The sequence below is a fragment of the Neovison vison genome, chromosome 1 (assembly GCF_020171115.1).
Source record: "Neovison vison isolate M4711 chromosome 1, ASM_NN_V1, whole genome shotgun sequence".
Taxonomy (NCBI): Eukaryota; Metazoa; Chordata; class Mammalia; order Carnivora; family Mustelidae; genus Neogale; species Neogale vison.
The window spans coordinates 23,190,291-23,215,580 of NC_058091.1; the positions used below are offsets into that span (position 1 = coordinate 23,190,291).

General features: G+C 40.9%; 1 protein-coding gene across 1 annotated transcript in view; it reads right to left on the reverse strand.

The window, feature by feature from the left end:
- The window catches only part of ARMC2 (armadillo repeat containing 2), a 111,013-nt gene that overhangs the window by 26,887 nt on the left and 58,836 nt on the right, over nt 1–25,290 (reverse strand). The window contains exons 11-12 of the mRNA XM_044244526.1: nt 10,522–10,667; nt 5,087–5,186 (exon numbers count right to left, since the gene is read on the reverse strand). Coding sequence (XP_044100461.1) covers nt 5,087–5,186; nt 10,522–10,667 — 246 coding nt within the window. The remainder of the gene's footprint in view (nt 1–5,086; nt 5,187–10,521; nt 10,668–25,290) is intronic.

Here is a 25,290-nt window from a genome sequence, read left to right on the forward strand (position 1 = left end):
AGCTATGTCTATTAAGAGACTACCAGTCTTCCAAAGTATACATCTACAACCCAACTTAGTCTAGGATTTTTGTAAACATAAACAATGAATTCTGGAACACTGAAAAGAAATAAAATAAAATAAAATAAAATAAAAATTGTAGGAACTATCAATTCTGTAAGTTGCTGGAAGCCTGGTGGGTTTTCCAAAGATTAGTTCAAAGCCTCAACATCCAAATAAATCTCAGGTGTAGCAGTTTTTAGCCACTGCAGATTAATACATTCTCAGCAGAACATGCCTGGTGTGGGTTTTCTGGATTTCCTTTTATTTCTAAAAGAGAGGAAATACAAATCATATTCACCTGACCATTTGGGAACATGAACCTAAGACTCTATCCTGGTCTGAAGTAATTTAAAATCCTTTACTTCTGTTTTAGTCCTCTGTATGACAGTTCACCAATGTGAAAAATGTGGGAAAAAATTATTATTATTTCCTCCTCCAAAGCAGGAAAAAGAAAGTAAATATTTAAGGAAGAAATACTATAATACTAGAAGAAATATTTTTTCATGCTTTACGGATTCCAAAGCATTTCAAATACTCAAAATTCATTCTTTCAGCATTTTGTCACACGTCTAGTATGCCAAGCATCATCTCAGGTTTATCAAAACAAGGCTTGTGTCCTTCAGGAATTTTCCTAGTAGTGGGTGAGGCAGCTACACAAAAAACAATCATTTGGAGAATCACAAAAGAAATATTTATAAAGACCTATGGAGTATGGAGCTTTTGGTTAATGATTTTAGGAAGTAGTTGGGACACATAACTACTTCCTTATGGCCTGAACAATTACCCTGCTCTTCTAAATATAATATAAATTATTTGTCCAGTTTTCTTACTAAAAAAAAAAAATCAGAGATCAAAACTGTAAACATTTCATTCTTTAGGATAAGTAAAACACGGCACAGAGTCAATGTAGAATTTTTGAAGAGTTAACAACATGACTCTCATACAGATATAAAATTAACACATTAAAAAAATTACTTATCTCATTAATGAGGGAGCCAATACAATGGTTAAATTGGCTCCAAGAACAATTAAAGAATTGGGTGCTTACAAGCATTAAAAAGAATGTTCTATTACTAGGTTAGATACGCACCAGGCTAATAGCCCCCAGGGTCATACAATCATAACTTTTGAGGTTATCTTGTCTACCAGAGAAAAATCTACAAATTAATGTGTACTTTACAGGGCCTGGGTTCTAATCAAATAGTAAATAGCAAGTTTAAACACAGATACATTCTCCTGCAGAATTAAACAGTTCCCCAGCATGGCTTTGTCAGGACATGTAGCCTCCCAGCCCCGCATCTTATTTCTAAGTTTTGAATAATTTTTCTTCATTACCGTGAAGTGGTTAAGACTAGGGACATTCTGCTTGGGACATCCTTAGCTCTGAGTGTGCTAGCTGGGTGTACTGGCTATGTTTGAATCTTTAAAATGATGCACAGATGTGGGAGCAACTGAGGGCCTTCAAAAGCTTCATAAGGGAGGGGACATGAGAGCTACATCTCATACTACTAATTGGCCCTTGAAGATGAGAAATGACAAGGGTTATTGCATCTAAGAGTCCCCTCAGGTCCCCTCATTAAGAGCCCATTCATATTCAATTGTATTTAAGGCTTCTTTAAGTGATACTTTTAACAAGTTTTTTTTTTCCAATTTATTTATTTTCAGAAAAACAGTATTCATTATTTTTTCACCACACCCAGTGCTCCATGCAAGCCGTGCCCTCTATAATACCCACCACCTGGTACCCCAACCTCCCACCCCCCCCCCCGCCACTTCACACCCCTCAGATTGTTTTTCAGAGTCCATAGTCTCTCATGGTTCACCTCCCCTTCCAATTTACCCAAATTCCCTTCTCCTCTCTAATGCCCCTTTTAACAAGTTTTATTGTGAGTTTCCTCTTCTAACTGCAGGGAAATAATCACAAAATGTAAGTAAAGATTATCAAAGGCAGAGTTAACAATCAGTAGAAAGGGAAGAGAGAGAAATCTACAAAAAGAAGGCGCAGACATTTAAAGAATCTCATCAACAGACTGATGCTCCCAGGATGGGAGAGATAGCCTCTAGAGCAATGAGTAATACTTATAATATTGACCTTGGGCATCAAGAAGAGGTTAAATTAGGGGCGCCTGGGTGGCTCAGTGGGTTAAGCCTCTGCCTTCGGCTCAGGACATGATCTCAGGGTTCTGGGATTGAGCCCCGCATCATATCAGGGCTCTCTGCTCAGCGGGGAGCCTGCTTCCCCCTCTGTCTCTCTGCCTGCCTCTCTAAGACATTAAATTAGGTAGGGATAGGGTGGCTGGGTTCGGACATTGGGGAGGGTATGGGCTATGGTGAGTGCTGTGAGATACGTAAGCTTGATGATTCACAGACCTGTACCCCTGGGGCAAGTAGTACATTATGTGTTAATAAAAAGTATTTTTAAAAAAGAAGAGGTTAAATTATTTTTAGTACCTTTAAGAAGACAAGGAAATATACAATATATCTGAATATGATTTTTTAAAGTTTTTATTTATTTATATGAGAGACAGAAAGAGTGAGAGAAAGTGAGAGAGAGAGAGAGAAAGAGAGAGAGAGAGAGAGAATATGAGCAGGGAGAGAGGCAGAAGGAGAAGCTGACTCCCCGCTGAGCAGGGAGACTGATGTGGGACTCAATCGCAAGACCCCAGGATCATGACCTGAGCCAAAGGCAGACGCTTAACTGACTAAGCCACCCAGGCACCCCTGAATATTATTTTTACTACAGTGATAAAAATAATATTCAGGGGTGCCTGGGTGGCTTAGTTAGTTAGTGGCTTAGTTAGTTAGTTAGTTCCTTAAGTTATGCATTTCTTTGATGGATCAATTTCTTTGATTTCTTTGATGGTTCTGGAAACAATATGTACTGCACATAGTTTGCAAGGAGTTCTTCATTCTTCTGAACCAAAATAATTTTAATAGGAACACAAAATTATCATATAGATCAACAGAGGAAAAATATGGCTCTGAAACACCAATTTTGCTTTACAGATAACTATTGGCCCAAAGTGAAAAATAGTTCACTAAGAGGCATGGTAAAATTTTGTGCCAACTAAACTTTAAGACGGTTCATCCCTTGAATCAGAAAAAGCATACTCCTAACTATGTTGACATCACAAGTGTCTCATATTGGCAAGATACCAGGGGATCTGTCTGTTTACTAAACATGGCCATCATCCAAGCTACAGTTAGAAAAACAAACAGCTATTACTAGTAATGCTACAAAACAACAGGGCTATTTGTTAGCATTGAACTGATAGGTTTTCTTCCTTTTTAAAAAATTACAGGTTCTGACATAACTTGAAATCAAACTTTTAAACAGAAATGTTTTCTTTCATGCACTTTTGAAAATTCTAGTGCAAGCAAAGGTGCCCTCTCCAGTTCTAGTTATCTAAATCATCCCTGATCAAAACACCAAAGCAAAAGAGAATAATGATGACAAAATAAAATTACAAAGAAAGTCCATAAAATAACACTTCAAAATAAAGTCTATAACTTAACTTTTTAAGTACAGATTCTAAAAGAATTCTTTCAATGCTATAGTAAAGTATCTTTTCAACCATTTTATTTTTTTCCTTAAAAAAGACAACCAAGAATAGGAGTGCCTAAGTTTTCTTAGGAGTAAGTCACTTGTCCAAAGATTACAGTTCAGATAATATATTGTACCAAATTCTAGATTAATAAATGTTTAATGGACACTTCAATTAATAGCAGATCAAGAATACTTTCGGGTAGATTAATCAAATCGATTCTTCCACTAACATAGCAAATTCTTATACCCTGAAATCGTACAAAGTATATAATTTAGAGAAAACACTAAATATGTAGGGAAAAGCATTTGCAACCCAAATACTCGGAATCAGAAACTCAAGTGCATATTTGTAAATCACTGCTTAAAAGCTAAATGAAAACTTAACACTTTAAGCAAGGTTTTATCATCTTCAAGATGTAGTCATGGTATAATATGAGCATAGAAACTTCTCTGTCATATGTATAACCAAAAAGAGACTAGTAACCTTTTAATAAATCAGCTAATAATAGCATCAAATCTGACAAATTTAGTCATTCTCAGCAGAAGTACTGGGCTGGGTAAAAATAAGTTACATGCTATTTGTGGCAAACAGGGATTATATTCTGAGGTGGTTTTGAGATGTCCAATATAAACAAACACAAAGCTTTATATTAAAATGTTCTTAGTATACACATAAATTATTTGGTTTTAAACTTAGTGATTCTGAAATTTTACCATATTTGAAATGAATATATATTGTGTTCATGTATAAAACGTCTCACTAAAGAGCTGATGTCACCTTAAGCATTTATAAAGCTGAACAAAAATAAACTGCATTTAATGAATATTCAAGAACTTATAATAAACCTTAATGTTTGTACTATTATGATTTTATGAAGGTGGAGTCATTTGTGACTTCTTCCTTCTTTTAAACAACTATATATACACTTTTACCTCATCCATTAACCCCAAATTATTTTCTTTCTGATATTTACCTTACTTTGGAAGAATTTCATCTTCTAAATACTAAAGTGTCAAAGAATTAAAGAATTTCAGGGCTAGAAGAATCTTTAGAGTCTACCCATTGTCAGGGTTCCCAAACTGTACTTTGCATCAGAGGTTCCAGTGGTCCTCATTGAAGTGCAGATGGCCAGGCCTCTCCCCACCCATCTGACTCAGCAGGCTGAGGATGGGGCCTGGAAATGACGCCCATCCCACCCCAAGAGGATTCTCAAGTAAGGGTCTATAAATCACTGGGAGGAACGACACTGTGCACCGACCCTCTTCCCTAAACCAGGAATCCTACTACACCAACATCCTGTTGTAGCCCTTTCTGCCTCAAACTATTCCCTCTTCAACTCCTACAAGTAATAGTCTCCTTGGTCTGCCCATGAACACATCAGATGGAAGCTTCTCAAAGAAACTGGTACCTTCAAAACATAAGACTACCCGACATGAGCTCACAAGAACACACCAATACAAAGACATTCTGAAGAATTATATGCATGAAGAACTGACCTGTTTCTTCTGGTATTTGTTTATCAGTTTCAAAAACAAGGCGTAACATCTGGAGTAGTTGGCCAAGGCTACACAGCAGTCATGGTAAGAAGTAAGTTTGCTGCAGAAATGCCAAATGGGAAAATAAAAATAAACTTTTTTTTCTCATTAAGTTCAAATATACATACGGTTACTCCAAATGCAGATGTTCAAAGGGTTGCCTGTGCCTGATAAAGAGGCTAGAAATACTCCGCACGCCAGTCCAGAGAAGATACAAGGAGGCTTGCTGTCTGCTCTAGTCTCTGGAGGCATGGAGGTGGGGGGCCAGGGGGGATCCTTCGAAAAAGAGAAACCCAAAGTCTCTGATACATATATTCAGTGTGAATTTACACCATACATGTGGCTCAGAAAACACAAGCTAAGAAATTTACACAAATTCTGTTTAGATACCAACCACTGAATCCCCTGGGACCCCATCAGAAACAAATGTTGAACTGTTCAATTGTGATACAGCGATAAGAGGCAAAATGTCCTGAAAGTTAAAAGCCTTGAAAACAGCTTCAAAATTTTGAAGGCATGCAAACAAGCAACCAACCAAAACCCACAAGGCAGTACTGACAAACCTATATCAACTTGGAAGATGTTCCTAAATCTCTCATTAAGTGATAGATTAATAGGTAAAACATCATCAATATTGTAAAAATGTGACCTTGTACGAGGCCATTAACAAGTCTCAGTAAATTTTCAGAGAAGTGTCTTCGAGCTTATATTTTCTGGTCAAAGGACAATTAAGTTAGGAAATCAACGTAAGAATACATATCTTATGAATGGATAAAGAAGATGTGGTACATATATACAATGGAATACTATGTAGCCATCAAAAGAAATGAAATCTTGCCATTTGCAACAATGTGGATGGAACTAGAGGGTATTAAGCTGAGCAAAATAAGTCAGTCAGAGAAAGACAATTATTATGTGATCTCTCTGATATGAGGAATTTGAGAGGCAGGGTTGGGGATTTGGGGGGCAGGAAAGGAAAAAATGAAACAAGATGACATTGGGAGGGAGACAAACCATAAGAGAGTCTTAATCTCACAAAACAAACTGAGGGTTGCTGGGGGGAGGGGGAGTTATGGAAAGGGTGGTTGGGTTAGGGACATTGGGGAGGGTATGGGCTATGTTGAATGCTGTGAAGTGTGTAAGCCTGGCGATTCACAGACCTGTACCCCTGGGGCTAATAATACATTATATGTTAATAAAAATAATTTTTTTAAAAAGAATACATATCTTAGAAAACTTAAACATAACTTATGGGACGAAGAAACATGAAGGCTTAAAAATAAAACACGGAGACCTGAATAACTGAAAAAAAAAAAACCTACAAATCAAAATTTGTGAGATACACCATTTAAAGCAGTTAAAGGAAATGCTTTTTGGCACCATTTAAAAGAAAATTTCTAGTCTTCAGAAGGATTTTAGGGGGCGCCTGGGTGGCTCAGTGGGTTGAGCCACTGCCTTCGGCTCGGGTCATGATCTCAGGGTCCTGGGATCGAGTCCCACATCGGGCTCTCTGCTCAGCAGGGAGCCTGCTTCCCTCTCTCTCTCTCTCTGCCTGCCTCTCCATCTACTTGTGATTTCTCTCTGTCAAATAAATAAATAAAATCTTTAAAAAAAAAAAAAAGAAGGATTTTAAAAAAGGAATGAAATTTCTAACTAAAATAGAAGAATAATATAATATACCCAAAGGTAGTAGAAGAAAAGGGTTGATACAGATGAGGACAGAAGGAATATAATAGAAAACAAACATACACTGGATTGGATCAAGAAATCTGCTGATACTTTACCAAAATTATTAACATTAGCAAACTTTTGGCAAGACTGACCCAGAAAAAAAGAAGAAACATCATATGCAATCAAAAGGAGTGAAAATCAGTATAAACAATGCAGAGTCAGCGTGACCTAGTGCTTAAATATACGGCTTCCAGAGCCAGACAGATGGCCTGGTTTGATTTCCAACTGTGTGATACTGAGAACAGTACTAAGCCTCTGCATGACTCAGTTTCCTTATATATGAAATGAAGACAATAAGGATAGTACCCACCTTTAAAGTTGTTATAAGGAATAAATAATTTCATATTTGGAAAGTGCTCAGAACACTGCCCGGCACTTGATAGTCGTTATCTAAGTATTTCTTAAATAATATTAGAAGTAGGGGTGCCTGTGTGGCTCAGTGGGTTAAGTGTCTGCCTTCAGCTTGGGTCATGATCTCAGGGTCCTGGGATCGAGCTCCACATCAGGCTCGCTGGTCGGCAGGGAGCCTGTCCCCACCCCCCCCGCTCTATCTGCCTGCCTCTCTGCCTACTTGTGATCTCCCTCTCCGTCAAATAAACAAATAAAATCTTAAAAAAAAATAGTAGTAGTAAATATTATTAGTTAAAGAATAAAAGGGGACATGATTCAAAATGCAACAGAGATTATAAGGATAATAAGATAATATTTGGAATGACTTTATGTTGTTTGAAAACTTAGATAAAATGGGCAGATTCCCATAAAAATATAACTTTCTGAAACTAACCCCAGTACAAATAGAGAATACAATAAATATATAACCATTAAAGAAAGTGAATCAGTAGTCAGTGACTATCACACATGAATGTGCAGACACAACTACCAGGACAAAATAGATTTTCAAACAAGTTCTACAAATTTTTCAAGAAATAGGTAAGTTTCATTTTCACAAATTCTTTTAGGGAAGAAAAAAAGTGGGAATATTTCACAACTCATTTTATGAGGCTGGAATAAACTTTGATACTAAAACCAGACAAGGACAATATGAAAAAGGAAAAGTACAGGCTAATCTAACTCACAGATGAAAAATCTTGAATAAAATATTAGCCAACTAAACTTAGCACGTATATAGTGGCTTAACATGAGAAAATCTATTAATCTGTGATCTACTATATTAATGAACTAAAAAAAGAAAATCCACATAATCAAAATAGATTCAGGGCAAGCATTCAAGAAAATTTAACATCCATTAGTGTGAGAAAATTCTTCCCTAGCCTTCTGAAGGGTATAGACAAAAACCTACAATAAATATTACTTTTAATTGGTAAAATCACAAAAATATTTTCTTTGAAGTCAGGAGCAAGGCAGCAGGCCCAACACTCTTACAGCTTTCAATGGGACATCCTGAGTGAGGTGAAGGAAGAGGTAGGGACAGCAGGGAAGAGTTGTAATAATTGGGGGAAAAATAACAAATTATTTTTATTTGCAGACAAATTGTCTAGAAAATCCAAGAAAATCTACAGACTAACTCTTGGCCCTAAATTTCAAGATTCCTTGGTAAAGATTAATAAGCAAACATCAATACTATTTATATAAACCAGCAACAACCTATTAGGAAGTATTTTATACACATATTATATAGTCAGCATGTGCTACTATGTTAATTTCAGGTATATGACATAGTCATTCAACATTCTATACATTTATAACATGTTGACCATAAGTGTAGTCATTACCTGTCACCATACAAAGTTATTATGAAATTATTGACTATATTCCCTGTGCTGTACTTTTCTTCCCTATGACTTATTTTATAAATAGAAATTTGTACTTCTTAATCCCCTTTAAAAATATGTTTAGGGGCACCTGGGTGGCTCAGTGGGTTAAAGCTTCTGCCTTCAGCTCAGGTCATGATCCCAGGGTCCTGGGATCGAGCCCCGCATTGGGCTTTCTGCTCAGCAGGGAGCCTGCTTCCTCCTCTCTCTCTCTCTGCCTACTTCTCTGCCTACTTGTGATCTCTGTCTGTCAAATAAATAAATAAAATCTTTAAAAAAATATATATATATGTGTGTGTTTAAAAGACTGTATTCATAGTTGCAGCAAAAGCCATGAAGGGATAAATCTAATAAAAGATGTACAAAATCTTTTTGGAGAAAATTATAAAATTTTATGGGAAATATAAAAGAAAACATCATAAATGTTTATCACTAGAAGACTCTGTATCATAAATGTGTCTGTTCTCTTCTCTTGCATCCCAGTTGCTCTACATACCCAGTGTTATTCCAAGAAAAACCCTAAAGTTCCTACCACAAACCTTAGCTGATTCTCCAACTCTTGAGAGAGGGAAGAATTTGGATCTTAAAGGAGAAGAGGGGTGAGGGATTCATCTTATCTTTTTTTTTTTTTAAGATTGTATTTATTTATTTGACAGACTGAGATCACAGAGAATCAGGCAGAGAGAGAGGAGGAAGCAGGCTCCCTGCTGAGCAGAGAGCCCGATGTGGGGCTTGATTCCAGAACCCTGGGATCATGACCTGAGCTGAAGGCAGAGGCTTTAATGCACTGAGCCACCCAGGCGCCCCAGGATTCATCTTATCTTATAGCAAGACTTCAATCTATAACAGTAGAGACAGTGCGGTACTGATCTGAGGATGGGCCAGAATGCCCAGAAACAGGCCTACAAGTATATGGAATCTTGTGTTTGAATAACTAAGCTCTTAGAATCACAGGTGGGGCGGGGGAGGAGTTGGGGAGAATGGTATATTTGATAAAAGTGCTGGGACAACTGATTAGCCATATGGGAAAAAAATTAAATTGAATCCCTGCACGCCACCAGATATAAAACCAAAATGTATGATTTTATAGTGTTTCAAAATGGGAGTGCTAAGTACCCAGAAGGGAAAGCACAGGGCTAAAAAAATCAAATCTGTACTCCCATCCTCATGCCAGGGTCAGTTACCGATGGGTCATCAGAGAATGTTCCATTTTACTAAACAACTACAGTGAAGTTTAAAAAGGCCCGGGTCTCCTGAGAATGATAATTATGTAAAAACATGGGCAAGGAGCAGTGAGAGAGGAAATATAAATGCATAATTTAAAGACAGTTCTGAAATTTAACATCTTGCTTTGAAGTGACCTGGATGCCGACGGTCCTCACTTCTGGCTTGAAGTGTAAACATGACAAGTGAGTATATGAACCCAAATTCAGTTGCACAAGTGAAATCAAATAATCAGGTCAGATCAGACTTTCTAAGCAATGCTGCCCTTTTTGAATTATAATCCTTAAGTACTGTTTCCAAGTATACTAGAAAGTTCATCGTGTTTTGTGATACATTTCTTAATCTCCAATAAGCTAAGAGGAATATTTGTTTATACTGTGAAAACCCCAGGATAACTCACAACTCACCAAAGAACTAAGGTGACTTAAATGGATGAGTTTAGAATCACATTAGGAATACACGGGAAATGGGGTCATTAGTTTTACATCATTTATTTTGAACATGGGCCACTAGATTTTTATTTATTTATTTATTTATTTATTTTGCTGGGGGAAGTAAGAAGCAAAAATAGGATTCCTTGCAAGCTGCACACACACAAATATTAAAGATAACCCCAAATCTAAGCCTTAGCACTTGTTTAAGGTTACTTCATTTTCCTAGTCCACCTACCTGAATATTCTGGCAATATTGGTGCAGACATCCTTGTCAGCCATGTACTGTCCCATCACCATGCAGAGCTGGGGAAGGGCACCGATGTTCAGCAACTTACTTCTTGCTGGTGGTGAATCAACCAAGTTTCTCAGTGTAGCTGTCATCTAGGACAAAATTGTGTTTGCGCCATTTTGGTTTTTTAATTGGAAAAATACAGTAACATGAATCCGTACCACAAAATTCATCCTACAAGCTTCATTAAATCTGTAGTAAAACCAAGCAAGACCCTGTTAGGCATCTCCTACCAGACAACATGGGCCTGAGGACAAATGGCATGAATTTAAAAAAAAAAAAAAAAAAGAATGCAAAGAAAGCCTACTTTGGTTCAAAGGCAAAGAATGAGAAGTTCATATTAATAAGCAATTAGTATACCAAAACCCTAGAGTTAAGTAATCATCATCTGGGTTTGTTAGCTGTCTCTTGTAAGACTTTCACTTTACCCTGAGACATGACACATCAGTTCCACAGATTAGAAACCTCTCATTCTATAGGCTTAAGAGTAGCATCAAATAATGTTCTGGCCAAAGGATTTATTTTTAAAGATTTTATTTATTTTATTTGTCAGAGAGAGAGAGAGAGAGAGAAAGCGCACAAACAAGGGGAGCAGCAGGCAGAAGGAGAAGGAGGCTTCCCACCTAGCAGGGAGCCCCTTGTGGGACTCTATCCGAGGACCCTGGGATCATGACCTGAGCTGGAGGCAGATGCTTAACAGACTGAGCCACCCAGGCATCCCTGGCCAAAGGATATTTAAGACTGTTAGTTTCATACTCTTCCAAGAGACAAGTATTGATTTCTTGAAAAGTTGTCTTTAAAAAAAAAATTTATTTATTTATTTAAGAGAGAGAAAATGAACAGGGATGGGGGCAGAGGAAAAAGGAGAAGCAGAAGCAGACTCCCCACTGGGCCAGGAGCCCGACATGGACTAGATTCCAGGACCGCAGGATTATGACCTGAGCCAAAGGCAGACGATTAACAAACTGAACCACCCAGGCACCCCCAAATTTGTCTTATTTTGTAAAAAATGCTCAGGGAAGCTATCTTTGTCTGAAAGTAGAGAAGAGAATGGGGTGCCTGGGAAGTTCAGTCAGTTAAGCATCTGTCTCTTGGTTTTGTCTCAGGTAATGACCTCAGAGTCATGAGATCAAGCCCCATGTGGGGTTCCACACTCAGTTCGGTGGGGAGCCTGCTGGAGATTTTCTCTCTCTGCCCATCCCCCTGCTTTCTCCCTTTCTCTCTGAAATAAGTAAACAGGTTGCCTGGGTGGCTCAGTCCTTAAGCATCCGTCTTTGGCTCAGGTCATGACCCCAGGGTTCTAGGATTAAGCCCTGCATTGGGTTCCCTATTCTCCCTCTCCCTCTGCCTGTCTCTCCCCCTGCTTGTGTGATCTCTTTCTCTCTCTGTCTCTGTCAAATAAATAAATAAATAAATAAATCTTTAAAAATAAATAAATAAAATAAGTAAACAAATCTGTAAAAAAAAAAAAAAAAGTAGAGAACAATTCCATAAATCCAATTTACTAAAGGTAAAGGTCAGAAAAATCAATGCTTCAGTTCTCTAATACTTTCGAAACTTAGTGTGCTCTTTCCTCATGGAACAGGATGAGGCAGGCTCTTGGTGAAAAAGAGTCTGCTCAGGGGTGCCTGGGTGGCTCAGTGGGTTAAAGCCTCTGCCTTCGGCTCTGGTCATGATCCCGGGGTCCTGGGATCGAGCCCTGCATGGGGCTCTCTGCTCAGCAGGGAGCCTACTTCCTCCTCTCTCTCTCTCTGCCTGCCTCTCTGCCTACTTACGAGCCCTGTCAAATAAATAAATAAAATCTAAAAAAAAATTTTTTTTTTAATCTGAAAAAAAAAAAAAAGAAAAAAAGAGTCAGCTCGGGAGCTGGTCACCTGGTCAAACCCCAGCCCCACCACCTACTAGCCTCGATTAGCAAGTGAACCTCCCAGGGAACCGTTTTCTCCTCAGAAAAGTGGGCATGGTGACAGCTCCCTGGAGTTGTGAGGATTCGATGAGACGAGATGTGGGAAGGGCATTGCCAATCCCCATCACCTAACAGGAGTCAAACATCATCAAGGCTCCCCTCTTGGTGTTATGCGACTTTACACCCAAAATGCAGAAGAGGGATCACGGGCCTTCGAGTCAGATGACAGAGATTCAAGTCTTTTTCTTTTTTTTAAAAAGATTTTATTTATTTATTTGACAGACAGAGATCACAAGCAGGCAAAGAGAGAGAGAGAAGGAAGCAGGCTCCCAGCCGAGCAGAGAGCCCGATGCGGGGCTTGATCCTAGGACCCTGGGATCATGACCTGAGCCAAAGGCAGCAGCTTAACCCACTGAGCTACCCAGGCGCCCCCAGAGATTCAAGTCTTAAATCTCTCTCTGGCCACGTGACTGAGGCCCCCACTCAGCGTTCCTCTTCTCCCACTTTCTCACCCGTGAAAAGCAGCTACGGTCTCTGCTCCCCTCCTGGGGTGGTTGTGAGTAGCCAATGGAAACATGTAACAATGTCTCTGTGTACTGTAAAGCCTTATGTAAATATAAAGCTTCCTTATGGCCATCGTTAATCAACTTTAAAAACAATTAAGATACATATGTTTGATTACTTTTCCTTTGTCACCACAGCAAGATAAATATAACTGACTCCCTTAAAAGCAGAGAAAATAAAAATAATGCTTCAAGTAAATGTGTTCAGGTCTTTTGAAGTCAATTCCATTATATAGCAATTCAGTAAATTACTCCTTGAAAGCTTCAGCATCCAAAATATCGGAGGGGAAAACAAACTTCTCGAGCATTCTACTTAACTGTGGGTCTAAAGCACGGTTTCCCAGCTAAGGAATGGTTTTCTGGGAAGGCTAATACGTCATTTTAGGCTTTTCAGGCCATCATTACCATAACGTGGAAAATTCTCATCATCTGACACTGGCTCTACCTGTTCTCCTTCTCTAGAGACAGCCCAGTGGTCAAGTGCAACTGGATTACATCAATCCCAGGAATGACTCACAAGTGTCCGCACCAGGAGTCCAAAGAGCCCAGATGCCCGCGTGAATCCTGACCTGAAGTCAGGCAGCCGGAGGCCGTGCAATACCATTCCAACCATCACACACAGAAACCCGTCCTCCTCCCTGGTTCCCACGGCTTCACGGATTGGGGACTTCAATCTACAACCATCCCTTAGCTCCCCACATCCAACGTCTGGCAAGGCACCATCTCAGCAAAAGGGATGGTAGTGTTCTCAGGAGGTTTTACTTTCTTGTTTCGACCTCAGTGTTTTCCTCTCTTTCTACTATTTTTCTCATCTCATTACAAAAAGTTAAAACAGGGTGCCTGGGTGGCTCAGTCGGTTAAGCACCTGCCTTTGGCTCAGGTCATGATCCCAGGGTCCTGGGATCAAGTCCTGCTTCCAGCTCCCTGCTCTGTGGGGAGTTTGCTTCTCTCTCTCCAACTGCCCTTCTCCGCTTGTGTTCTCTCTGTCAAATAAATAAATAAAATCTTAAAAAAAAAAAAATAAAGAAGAAGAAGAAAAAGAGGAGGAAAAGGAGAAGAAGGGACAAGGGAGCAGAAAAGGAGGACTTTCTCCTTTAAGAAGCCTCTGGCAAGAAAGCGCCCACGTGGGGGGTGAGGGGGGTGTTGGTTAGAGGAGGCCTGAGCTTAAAGCCCTGAGGGCTGGGGATCAGGAGGAGGTCACCAGGCTGAGGCAGCATAGCAGGCTCCCCATTTTGAGAGGCGGGCTGAGAGCCAGGAATCTCACTGCGGGGGGTGGAAGGGAGGGGGGTTCTGACTGCCAAGCACAGACAAGGGGCTGTTTCTGGGAAAAATGTATAAAGATCGGTAGGAGGAGAGTCTCGTTAAATACTGTGGTAACAGTAAAGACGAATTTCTAGTCAACCCACTTAACTTTCAACCTTGCTCCCACTTTTAACAGAGATATATTTGCGGAAATCACAAATGAGTTTTCCTGCCCTCCCCCTCCCGGCCAGGAAAGCCCACCCAGGGGGCCTGCCCCCAAAGCAGGAGGAGTTCACCAAAGTCCAAGCTTTAAGCTTGCAGAAGTGGACAGGGCTCTTAACTTTCCATTCGAATTTATATGGTTTCTAACTCTGCTTAGTTATGTACTTTTCTGTTTTACTGACTATAAACTTTTAAATCATCTCAAATCCTTTAGGACAGAAGAAGACATGCGGGTTAGATGATTTTATCGATGTCTGTTGAGCTTCCAAAGGGCTCTCTGGAGCAGTTTCCACGTGTCATCCCACCAAGAAAGAAAAAACAGAAAAGCATGTTTCTGGGGCGCCTGGGTGGCTCAGTGGGTTAAAGCCTCTGCCTTTGGCTCAGGTAGTGATCCCAGGGTCCTGGGGTTGAGCTCCCCTCTGCTCAGTGGGGAGCCTGCTTCCTCCTCTCTCTCTCTCTCTCTCTCTCTCTCTCTGCCTGCCTCTCTGCCTGATTGTGATCTCTGTCTGTCAAATAAATAAATAAAAATCTTAAAAAAAAAAAAAGAAAAGAAAAAGCACGTTTCTTTTTCTTCCCATCTCCTAATGCGTGACTGCGTGGGGGCAGCGAGGCGAGCAGAGGGAAGAAGAGGAAGGAGAATACCGAACTGATCTTCTACAAAGATGGCTGATGGGAATTTAGGTGTCCTTGCTTCTTAGCAGCTGTTAGATGATGTCTGAGGCATCACCCTTCATTTTCGGTATAAGCCAAGAAAGAAGCATTGTGGTGGGATTCTGGTTATTAATCTGCTCCTGAAAACAGACCAACCTACACTCTAGAACTTTATGGTGCTTGTCTTTTTGCTGAGGCAGCTTCTTCTTTCTGGGTCCCCAAATTCCTTGGTCACAAGAGGTACTGGGCCCCATCTTCAATCAGAATTTCTAAGCAAAAATGTCTGAAGAGTTTGACAAAAACCCTAGCGTTGAAAGTTCTCACTGCATCCTCAACACTGGGAGATGCATTATAAAGGGAAGAATTATACTGAGAAGTGATTAGATAATTCATAAAGGCTTTTATAATTTATAAACATCATTTTAGTATAGCAAAATTAGAATTAAAAAGCATCTGTTTTTTTTCAGATTGATTATAGGCATTTAGTTATTGATCTCTGATAGTGTTTTCAACTATTAATTAAAAAACCTGGGTTGTCTGGGCAGCTCAGTCATTAAGCGTCTGCCTTCGGCTCAGGTCATGATCCCAGGGTCCTGGGATCCAGCCCTGTGTCGGGCTCCCTGCTCAATGGGAACCCTGTTTCTCCCTTTCCTACTCTCCCTGCTTGTGTTCCTTCTCTTGCTGTCTCTCTCTACCAAATAAGCAAATAAATCCTTAAAAAAAAAAAAAAAGAAAGAAAGAAAGAAAAGAAAAGCCTTAGCAGATGCAAGAAATCGTTGTCTTAAAATATGAGACCCTCCTGATTGATATCATGAGACTTAAGGATGGCAAAACAAGCCCAGCAGCTGGGGCCCCATTCCGGCATGTTCTACTGCAAGGCAGGATGGGCACAAAGTGGTTGATTTGAGCCTCTGCACACTGCTCATTTCCAGAGTGGCTGGCCCTCTCTCTTCCCTTTGCATTTTTCCTCTATCAGAATCCTCAGTCTCCAGGGAGCCCACCAGCTTCTGCCCTAGAAGGCATTCAGCCACCAGAGCTGCCCCAGAGCACTAAGGGCTTCGAGTTCACAGCTCACCTTAGAACTCCTAGTTCAGTGCATTACAAGTTAAGCAGCCTTTTTTGGCTAGCCTAAGTACGTCACCATCAATCATGATATTGTTCCTTGGAGGAACATTTTCCCAATTTCAGAAAACCAGCTTTCAAAGAAACCTCTGGAACATAGTGCAATTAAAAACCGCACCATCAATAGTCTGCAAGTTATTATGTTTTCCTTTCCCAAAATCAGCATGAGGATTCAGTTTTATTTACTTTTATACATTGAATGTGATTATGGAAAGAATTTGAGCCGCTTTATGGTTTATAGAGCTGCCCTGTAAACTTGATCTCATTTGCTCCCTAAATCAGGCCCATGAGGCACACAAGAAAGGTATTATGAGTCCCACTTTTCAGATGAGGAAACCGAATCTCAGCAAGTCCACTAGTCACCAGGTAGGTGGGCATTCTAAGCTCTGATTCCTTGTCTGTTGTCTCCTCCATTCCATTTGGCTGTCTCTAAAAGCATTCACTTTATTTCTCAATCATCTGGAACATCCATAACCAAAATCCCTCGAGCTTTATCTCAACCTCACTGCCAACTGCAAAATGCTTCACTTCCCACTGATGATGTGAAAGAATGAATACAGCCACCAGAGACCGCAAACAGTGTCAAATGATTTAAGAACCAAAGCCACACCATTTTCCAACCTCAGCAAAACCATCTCCCTCTATTAATAAAAGTGCATTCATTTTCTGGATCTGTGCCCATGTGCGACCACATATATGCCCAAACCAGAGCCTCTGTGGTAACCGGAGGAGTTTCGTATTGTCTCATGGACGGTTCATACAGTTCTGGCTGAGACGAGAGGCATCAATGACAAGAGGCCACCGTACCCAGGAAATTCCTAAGCTAGCACCCTAAATTCCTGAGCAATTTATTGGAGTTAAGATCTATGCATATGAAAATAATATTAGCTCATAATCCTATATAATGCTTGGCGCCTGGCCGTGGAGCCCATTTGGCACCTTCCTACTATGGGGTCCTACTTCCGCAGGAAATGGTTCTGTCCTCCTCAGACCCCCAGAGCCCTATTCTGGGACTCTCTTCCACACTTGCCTCTGTTCGTTACTCTCCAGCTCCTGCTGGAGGGAAATGAGTCTGAGAAAGATAACATAATACCGAGAACTACCAAGTACTAACACCGATTTTCCCCGATTCCACGTTCAAGTCACTGACATTTCTTTATTGCCACAACTAATTCATCTACAACTAAGAGACGAGGTTGAACGGTCATGACAGCAATTAAGAAGAAAATGTCTCTCCCTACAACAGGCATAGGAAAATGTACTTCCTAATGCTTGAGGCTCCTTGTGAAGAGATATTCTTAATCATGATACTCCTGGCCACCATCGTTCCTCACTTCCTGACTGCGGAGTATAAGTTCTCTCCCTTGCTCCTCCTGGGGCAGAAGCATCTTGTGATGGGGCGGGGTGGGGCAGGACATGTCTAATCCAGGGGTTCAGGTTGAGAATGGCAGCCTGCTTTCTCTATAAATTACAGCTTTCAATGTGGTGATAATCTTCTCCCCCACCCATTTGCCTTTGTTTCTCTCTTATTTCCAAGTTCAAAACCCAAGGCATTACATTATAGGTCTGGGGTGTCTGAGTCTCCCCAGATCTTTAGATATGCCATCCCTAGAAAGTTCAAGGGGAACATGAGTTACCTGTTCATAGGCCCTTCCCAGGAAGGGGAGGAGAAGTGGAGAGGAAGAGCCAGAGCTCTGATTGCCTACTCTCTCATGCTAGCTGGGTGAGGAAGTTCTTAGCTATAGAACTATACCGCTATTCCTTCCAGAAAAGAAGCCTCCTACGTAGCAAATAGCGGTCCCCTGCCCACTAACAAGTGTATCATTACAAAATTAGCAAGCCTAAGAACCAATACCAAAGATTGGGACCAAGAAAGTTGTATCCCATCTCAAAAACAATATACTATAAGCAAAATGAGCCAGAAATAGTACTCTAGTCAGCAACATTGTACAATTTGCTGGTTTTAATAATGTGCTGTAGTTATGTAAGATGTCACCATTGGGAGAAACTGGATGATGGGGACACAGGACCTTTCTGTACTATTTTTGCAACATCTTGTGAACCTATACTTAGTTCAAAATAAAAGTTACAAAAAAAAAAAAAAGCCAGACACAAAAAAGCACACACTGTATGTTCCATTTATTTTAAATTCCAGAACAGGGAGCGCTTATCTATGGTAAAAGGGTCAAAAAAAAAAAAATGGTTCCCTTTGTTGGGTAGGAGAGTGAGAATTAATTGGAAAGAGGAGGAAGGAAATTTCTGGAGTGATAGAACTCTTCTGCATTTTGATAGGGATGTGGATTACATAGCTGTATGTTTTTGTCAAAACTCATCAAACATATAAGATCTGTGCATTTCACTGTATTAGAAAGTATATGCAATTAAAACAACAAGAAAATAAATGACCTCATTTCCTATTCAAACAAAATCTTCAAAAAAGATGCTTTAAAAATATTTTTTGTTTATTTTTTAAAGATTTTTTTTTTTATTTAAGAGAGAGAGAAAAAAAAAAAACAAGCAGGGGGAGGGGAAGACGGAGAAGCAGGCTCTCTGCTGATTCGGGGCTCAATTCTGGGACCCTGGGATCATGACCTGAGCTGAAGGCAGATGCTTAACCAACTGAGCCACCCAGGTGCCCCTAATTTTTTTTCTGCTTAATCATCAAATCTCCAATAAAATTAGAATTTAAGAAATATTTTTTAAAATTAACTGTGGGAATATTTGCTCTCATAGGTATGCAATTTATTTCCTCCAACAGCCAGAGAAAGGTTCCATCAGGTAGAAGTTATTGCCTTGGTTCTGATTTTATGGTCTGAGAGGTAGGCTTCCCATAGGCAAGGGTAAGCCAGAGAAAGGGAGTTAACATACTTTCCTACTTAAGTCTGCACACTCATAATAATTAACTACCTAAATATGTATTAATCTCTACATTTTAAAACTATAAAATGTAACTAAAGCAAGATTTAAAGGACCCCTACCACCTAGGTACAGTTGTTAATTACTAACATAAGGTAAATCACTGCTTCATTGAATCTCCAGACGTTAGTCAAAGGTATCTCTTAAATTTCCCAGAATCTTGGGGCACCTGGGTGGCTCAGTGGGCTAAAGCCTCTGCCTTCAGCTTGGGTCATGATCTCAGGGTCCTCGGACTGAGCCCCGCATCAGGCTCTCTGCTCAGCGGGAAGCCTGCTTCCCTCTCTCTCTCTCTGCCTGCCTCTTTGCATGCTTGTGATCTCTGTCAAATAAATAAATAAAATATTAAAAAAAATTTTCCCAGAATCTTGAGACTTGGGCTCCATTAAGTACCCAGAATCCCAAGCTGCTGATACAACACCCCCCTTCCAATTTTAATTTCTATTCAGCATGGTTCTCCACATACCTTCTCAAAGACAGAAAAATGAAAAAGATCCTACATTTGAGATTCACCTCTAACTCTGTCACCTTAATTTCTTGTGCTTAACTTTTTTTCTCCTAAGAAGAAATGGCTCTTTGAAGCTTCAGGTTTTGGTAACTCTGATCTTACTTTGTTTAATAAAAATTTCTGCTGAATGCCAACTTGTACCAGCTGTGGGCCATGTCCTATTCTGCAGTGCTTTCATAGGTCAGTTCATTTAATTTTCCAAACTACTCATGAAGATGGTCCTTTACTGGGCACCTGGGTGACTCAGTAAAGTCAGCTCAGGTCATGATCCCAGGGTCCTGGGATCAAGTCTACTTCTGCCCCTGCTCCCTGCGTGTGCTATCTCTGTTAAATAAATAAATAAAATCTTAAAAAAAAAAAAGATTGTCCTTAATTTTTGATTAAGAGATTTTATTTATTTACTTACTTGAGGGGTAGAGAGAGAGAGTACCTGTGCACAAGCTGGGGGAGGGGCACAGGGAGAGGGAGAGAATCTCAAGCAGACTCCAAACTGAGCCCAGAACCCAACTTGGGGCTTGATCTCATGACCTTGAGATCATGACCTGAGCCAAAACCAACCAGATGCTCAACCGACTGAGCCACCCAGGCACCCCTCAGCTGGTCGTTGAAAGATGAAGGAAGGAAGGCTCAGAGACTGAGAAGCACTGCCGGGGGCAGAGCTGAAAGGCCTGCTCTGGCCTTTCCCCTCTTCACTAGGTAGCCCTGTCTCAATAGCAGGTAAGAAGCCAAATGGACCATCGGGCTCTTGAAGATGCGGTAGAGGAGGAGTGGGACACAGAATACAGCAGCAAATTCAGATCAGTCAAAGCAGGGACTTTATGCTAGGCTTAGAAATGCTTTTAAAAAATCAACTGTATCAGAACACCTTTTAATTTAAAGATGCAGAGATAAAAACTCAGGCAAGCTTCGAAGAGAGCGTGGACCACTGGCAGCATGACTCCGTCCCGCCCGCCTGCTCACACTTCTCCACACAAAGGAGCAGAAGTCCTCTTCCCGTGGGAACCATCCACAGCCTTAGCCAAAGTTGACCAATCCAATCCGTGCTTTTAAGATCTCTGCTCTCCTATACATTGTCCTTTCCTCATTTTCTGGCTACTTGCTTTTTTCACATTCCACAAATTTGGCCATTTCATAGAATCTGTTCTCAGCCCTCCTCTATAATCTTTCTATATTCTCCCCTTGAGTAGCTGCATTGCTTTCTTGACTTCAACTATTGCCTCCATGCAGATGACCCTACATCTGTGTTCTTAGCTTTACTGTGTCTGCTAAGCACTAGTCTCTAATTCCAGTCACTTACCGGACCACCCCACTTGGTTCTTCTGCCAGCATCTTCAAGATTTCAATGAAGATTAGTTATGTAATTTCCTCCTCTCACCAAATCAGTTCCTTGTATAACTCTCTAATTTCTCATGGTAATAATATCATTTTCTGAACCATCTAGGCTCATAATGTCTGACTCATCTCTCTTTGTTTAATTCACTTTCCTTTTCCCCAAACTCAAGCCAACGTGAAGGAATGGAGCAGGGAGTGACGAGGGCCAGGGTGACCGACATCACCGAGAAATGTCCTCTTAGAAAAAGGAAGAAGATGACATGGGAGATGTACTGAGCAAAGGAGGGGGAAAGATTAGGATCAGAAGGACCCTCTGGGGGACGGTTGCAGACCTCAAGAAGTGAGCCCGGCAGGAGAGGTGGGGAGGGAAACAAAACCATGGTATCTGGGTGTTGCAAAACAGTCTAACTTCAAAGACGTATCTGAAGCAGGGTAAGAATATACTTCTCTAAGGATTGAACTCAAAATCAAATGAGGCAGGCTGTAAAGAAGAAAGGTTGGGAATACAAAGGAATAAAAACATAGGAATGTTAGTTCAAGACAATCTGGGTCTTACCAGTTACATTATATATCTATAAATGACCTAACTGCAAATGTGATATCTTGAGATTTTCTTCAATAACAGTAAAGCAGCTTCCTGCACGGTGTTCTCGAAACACCAGAGGACAAACGAGACACCAGCGGAATCAGGGGTTGGTTGTGATGATGAATTATACACAAGGTCTTCTCCATTTCCCAGGAACGGGGCATGAAGGAGACGACAGCCGACTTTCTGATGGAGGCGACTCCAGCCGTTTTCCCAATGTTAGCCTCAGAAATCAGAGATGAGCCCTGACACCTCCTGATAATCCATTCCAGAAGGACACTGACAAATCCCTGCTTCTGTCGGTCACCTCCTGGGGTGATGCAATCCTTTAGTGTCCTGTAAGGGGCCTTGAGTTTTACTTGGCCTTTCTTTTTCTCCCAGTTTTGGGGAGCTCTCCTGAAATTCTAGTATTCCAGAATTCAGTAAATGTGCACGGTTTAACTTTCTTCACTCTTGCAATTTTACAGACAAAGTCATATCTCCAGGCTGGAAGTATTAATACTTCCCCTTGGTGTGCAGGTGGTGGCCCTCAGACCCCCCAAGCAGCAACACTCAGCCTCTTAAAATGCTATTACGCGGGACGCCTGGGTGGCTCAGTTGGTTGGACGACTGCCTCCGGCTCAGGGCGTGATCCTGGAGTCCCGGGATCGAGTCCCGCATCAGGCTCCCAGCTCCATGGGGAGTCTGCTTCGCTCTCTGACCTTCTCCTCGCTCATTCTGTCTCTCACTGTCTCTCTCTCTCAAATAAATAAATAAAATCTAAAAAAAAAAAAATGCTATTACGCATCTGATTGGCAGAACTTAAGGCATCAATGCACCTGTGGAAATGCCATGCTTTTGTAGAAGAACAAGGCATCAGAATACCATAATCTGGACACAAGAATCTCCAAAGAGTAGGCCCCTACTGGCAGCTGTCTTGTCCTCCACTATCTTCCTCACCACCCAGGATACACTTGGCACAGAGGAGCCCCTCTCCCATCATCCGTGAAATGAATGTCTCTTGATTTCGGCCATACAGTGATAAACACAAACACACACACAATTGTGTGTGTGTGTGTGCGTGTTGTGTGTAAAACTCAAGGCCCCCTGCAGGTCACAAGTGTGTGTGTGATAAGGAGAGCCTTTAACATAGAAACAACATAAAGAAAGAAATCTCAAAACTTCAGTATTTTTTCCTGTAGGCCGCGTTAGCTCAGGTGCTGTGGAGGAGCTTTTCTTCCACACCCATTCCTGGACCTCATTCCTTTAGCTCTGTGATAATCTGCCTCAAATCTAATAACTTAGCAACACTTCTTAACTGAGGCTACTGTGTGTGAGATCTTAGCCTTCCAATCTGTTCCCACCCCTGATACATTCTCCTCCCATCACTTTTCAACGTTTTGGTCGTGATCAGTTTCCTGTCTCAGGCACAGTCATCCTTCTGCCGCTCTGATCGCACCTCCTCCTCCCCCCACCCCCACTTCCAGCGACTTCTCCAAGTCCACACTGTACGGCTCGGTGTTCGAGACTCAGGGCTGTGGCCTATGAATCTCACAGATTCCCACGGAACCCCTCCATTCTGGACCGACCTACCTCCTCAGTATGCCCCAAACACACCTTATCTCGTTCCCTTTGTGCCAGTTTCCCAAACCCGATACAACTTTCAGGCTCCAGCTTCCAGACGTCCAAAAGGGCAGCTTTAGGGAAACACAGTGACTCTAGCATTTGCCCCAGATGCTGGAGTGTACAGTTTTGTAAGAGGAGGTCCCCAGAAAGTACACTAAAGTTACTGAGGCTCTCCAGGTTGAAAGTCATGAAAGAGAGGCTCTCACAACTGGCCAGTGTTGCCTGTCTTTGTCTTTTTGGCCCTGCCACGTGCTCTCCGGCTCATAGATGTTTTATTGGTATAGCCACAGTAATTAACTGATTTTTTCTACTGAACAAAGTTGCTTTAAACAAATGTCTCACGAACTAGAGCTACTGAGTTCCACAAACTGGTGTGAACAAGCAATTCCACACGTGGCCAGACCTGTTTGGTCGCACGTGCCCACGAGCGGGCTAGTGATGAGCCAGTCAGCCTCACACACTTACAGGAGCCGGTTTTCACCTGCTCTTCTCGTGAAGACACGTGGCTTACATCTCATCCATCATGTGACACGAAACAACTTTTCTTCAATTTCATGAAAGAGGAGGGAACGTCCAAGTCAGGGGGCCCTGCAACGATATCTCCCCCAGGTCTGTAAACACACATACACACACACACACACACCCCACACACGGAGTGACACTGTACAGCTGATGTAAATGGGGCTTGGTGACCATGGTAGGAACCCGTTCTCAGGCAGGGGCCCTTCCTCCTGCTGGACTGTGCCCCAGGGAGAAACCTCAGGCACGTACAGGCTGCCCAAGCCAGACCCTTGGCAGCTTCAGAGCAAGCCTGGAGACCAGGACAGTGCCTGGTGAGTGGTGGCAGGCAGGGAGGAAGAAGTTACTGCAGTATCCCTTGTCACACCCCCTAGAGGGGTACATGGATGTCAGGAAAGGAGAGGGGTATTTAACCCAGTGAGTCAGTTTGCACTTAAGGATGTTGAATGGGGGGAAATGGGAGGAAAGAGAGGAACATGGGGAATAGGACTGTACTTACGGCTATACCAGAGGTCCTAGCTCTGGACCGGATATATTTTAGGTCACAATAATACTCAATGTTCCTTTATACCAAATGATCTTACTTCTACATATGATATGTTTTATTATAAATATATAAATAAATGTAAATATAAAAATAAATAAAATACATATATAAAAATAAAGTTATATTTATTTTATTTTTATATGTATTTTATTATATATTATAATGTAAATTATAATATATTATATATTTACATATATATTTTTATATATGTATATAAATGGGTTGGAAAGAGCTTTTTTAAGATTTTATTTATTTTTCAGAGAGAGAGAGAGAGAGAGAGAGAGCAAGCAGGGGGAGCAGCAGGCAGAGGGAGAAGCAGGCTTCCCGCTGAGCCAGGATCCTGATGCGGGACTCAATCCCAGGACCCTGTGACCATGACCTGAGCTGAAGACAGCTGCTTAACCAACTGAGCCACCCAGGCATTCCTGGAAAGAGTTTTTTTAATCAGACAAGAATTTTAAAAGCTGCTGCGTAAAAATGAAAAAGAATGAACACCCCAATGGGAGAACAGTTCAGAATCTGAGGTATAATCTTATCATAGAATATTCGGCAGTCACTAAAAAACGTAAAATGAATCTACAAGGGGTTCTTACTGTTTATTGGTACATGAGAACACAGAAGTGCATAGAATATCCCATTTTTGAAAACCTATGATTGCACTAAAAGATGCTATGCACATCAGCGCAAACAATGTGGGCTAACTGGTTAGAACAGAAGAAATGAGGAAGGAAGAGAATAATGGAAAATAAGCAAAGCAACTATTAAAAATAAGACAGTCCATGATAAAAATCAAGAATTATATAAAATTATGCATATGTGAGTATGTATTTGCATGAAAATGCAATGGAAGAATGGTTATAAAAATGTTGGAGGTGTGTTATCTCAGGGTAAAAATATTTCAGGGAATTTTACATTCTTCCTTGTACTTTTTTGCATTTTAGTAAGTAAATATAATAGGTATATAACCAAAATAACAATATTCGTTGAGGAAAAATTTTG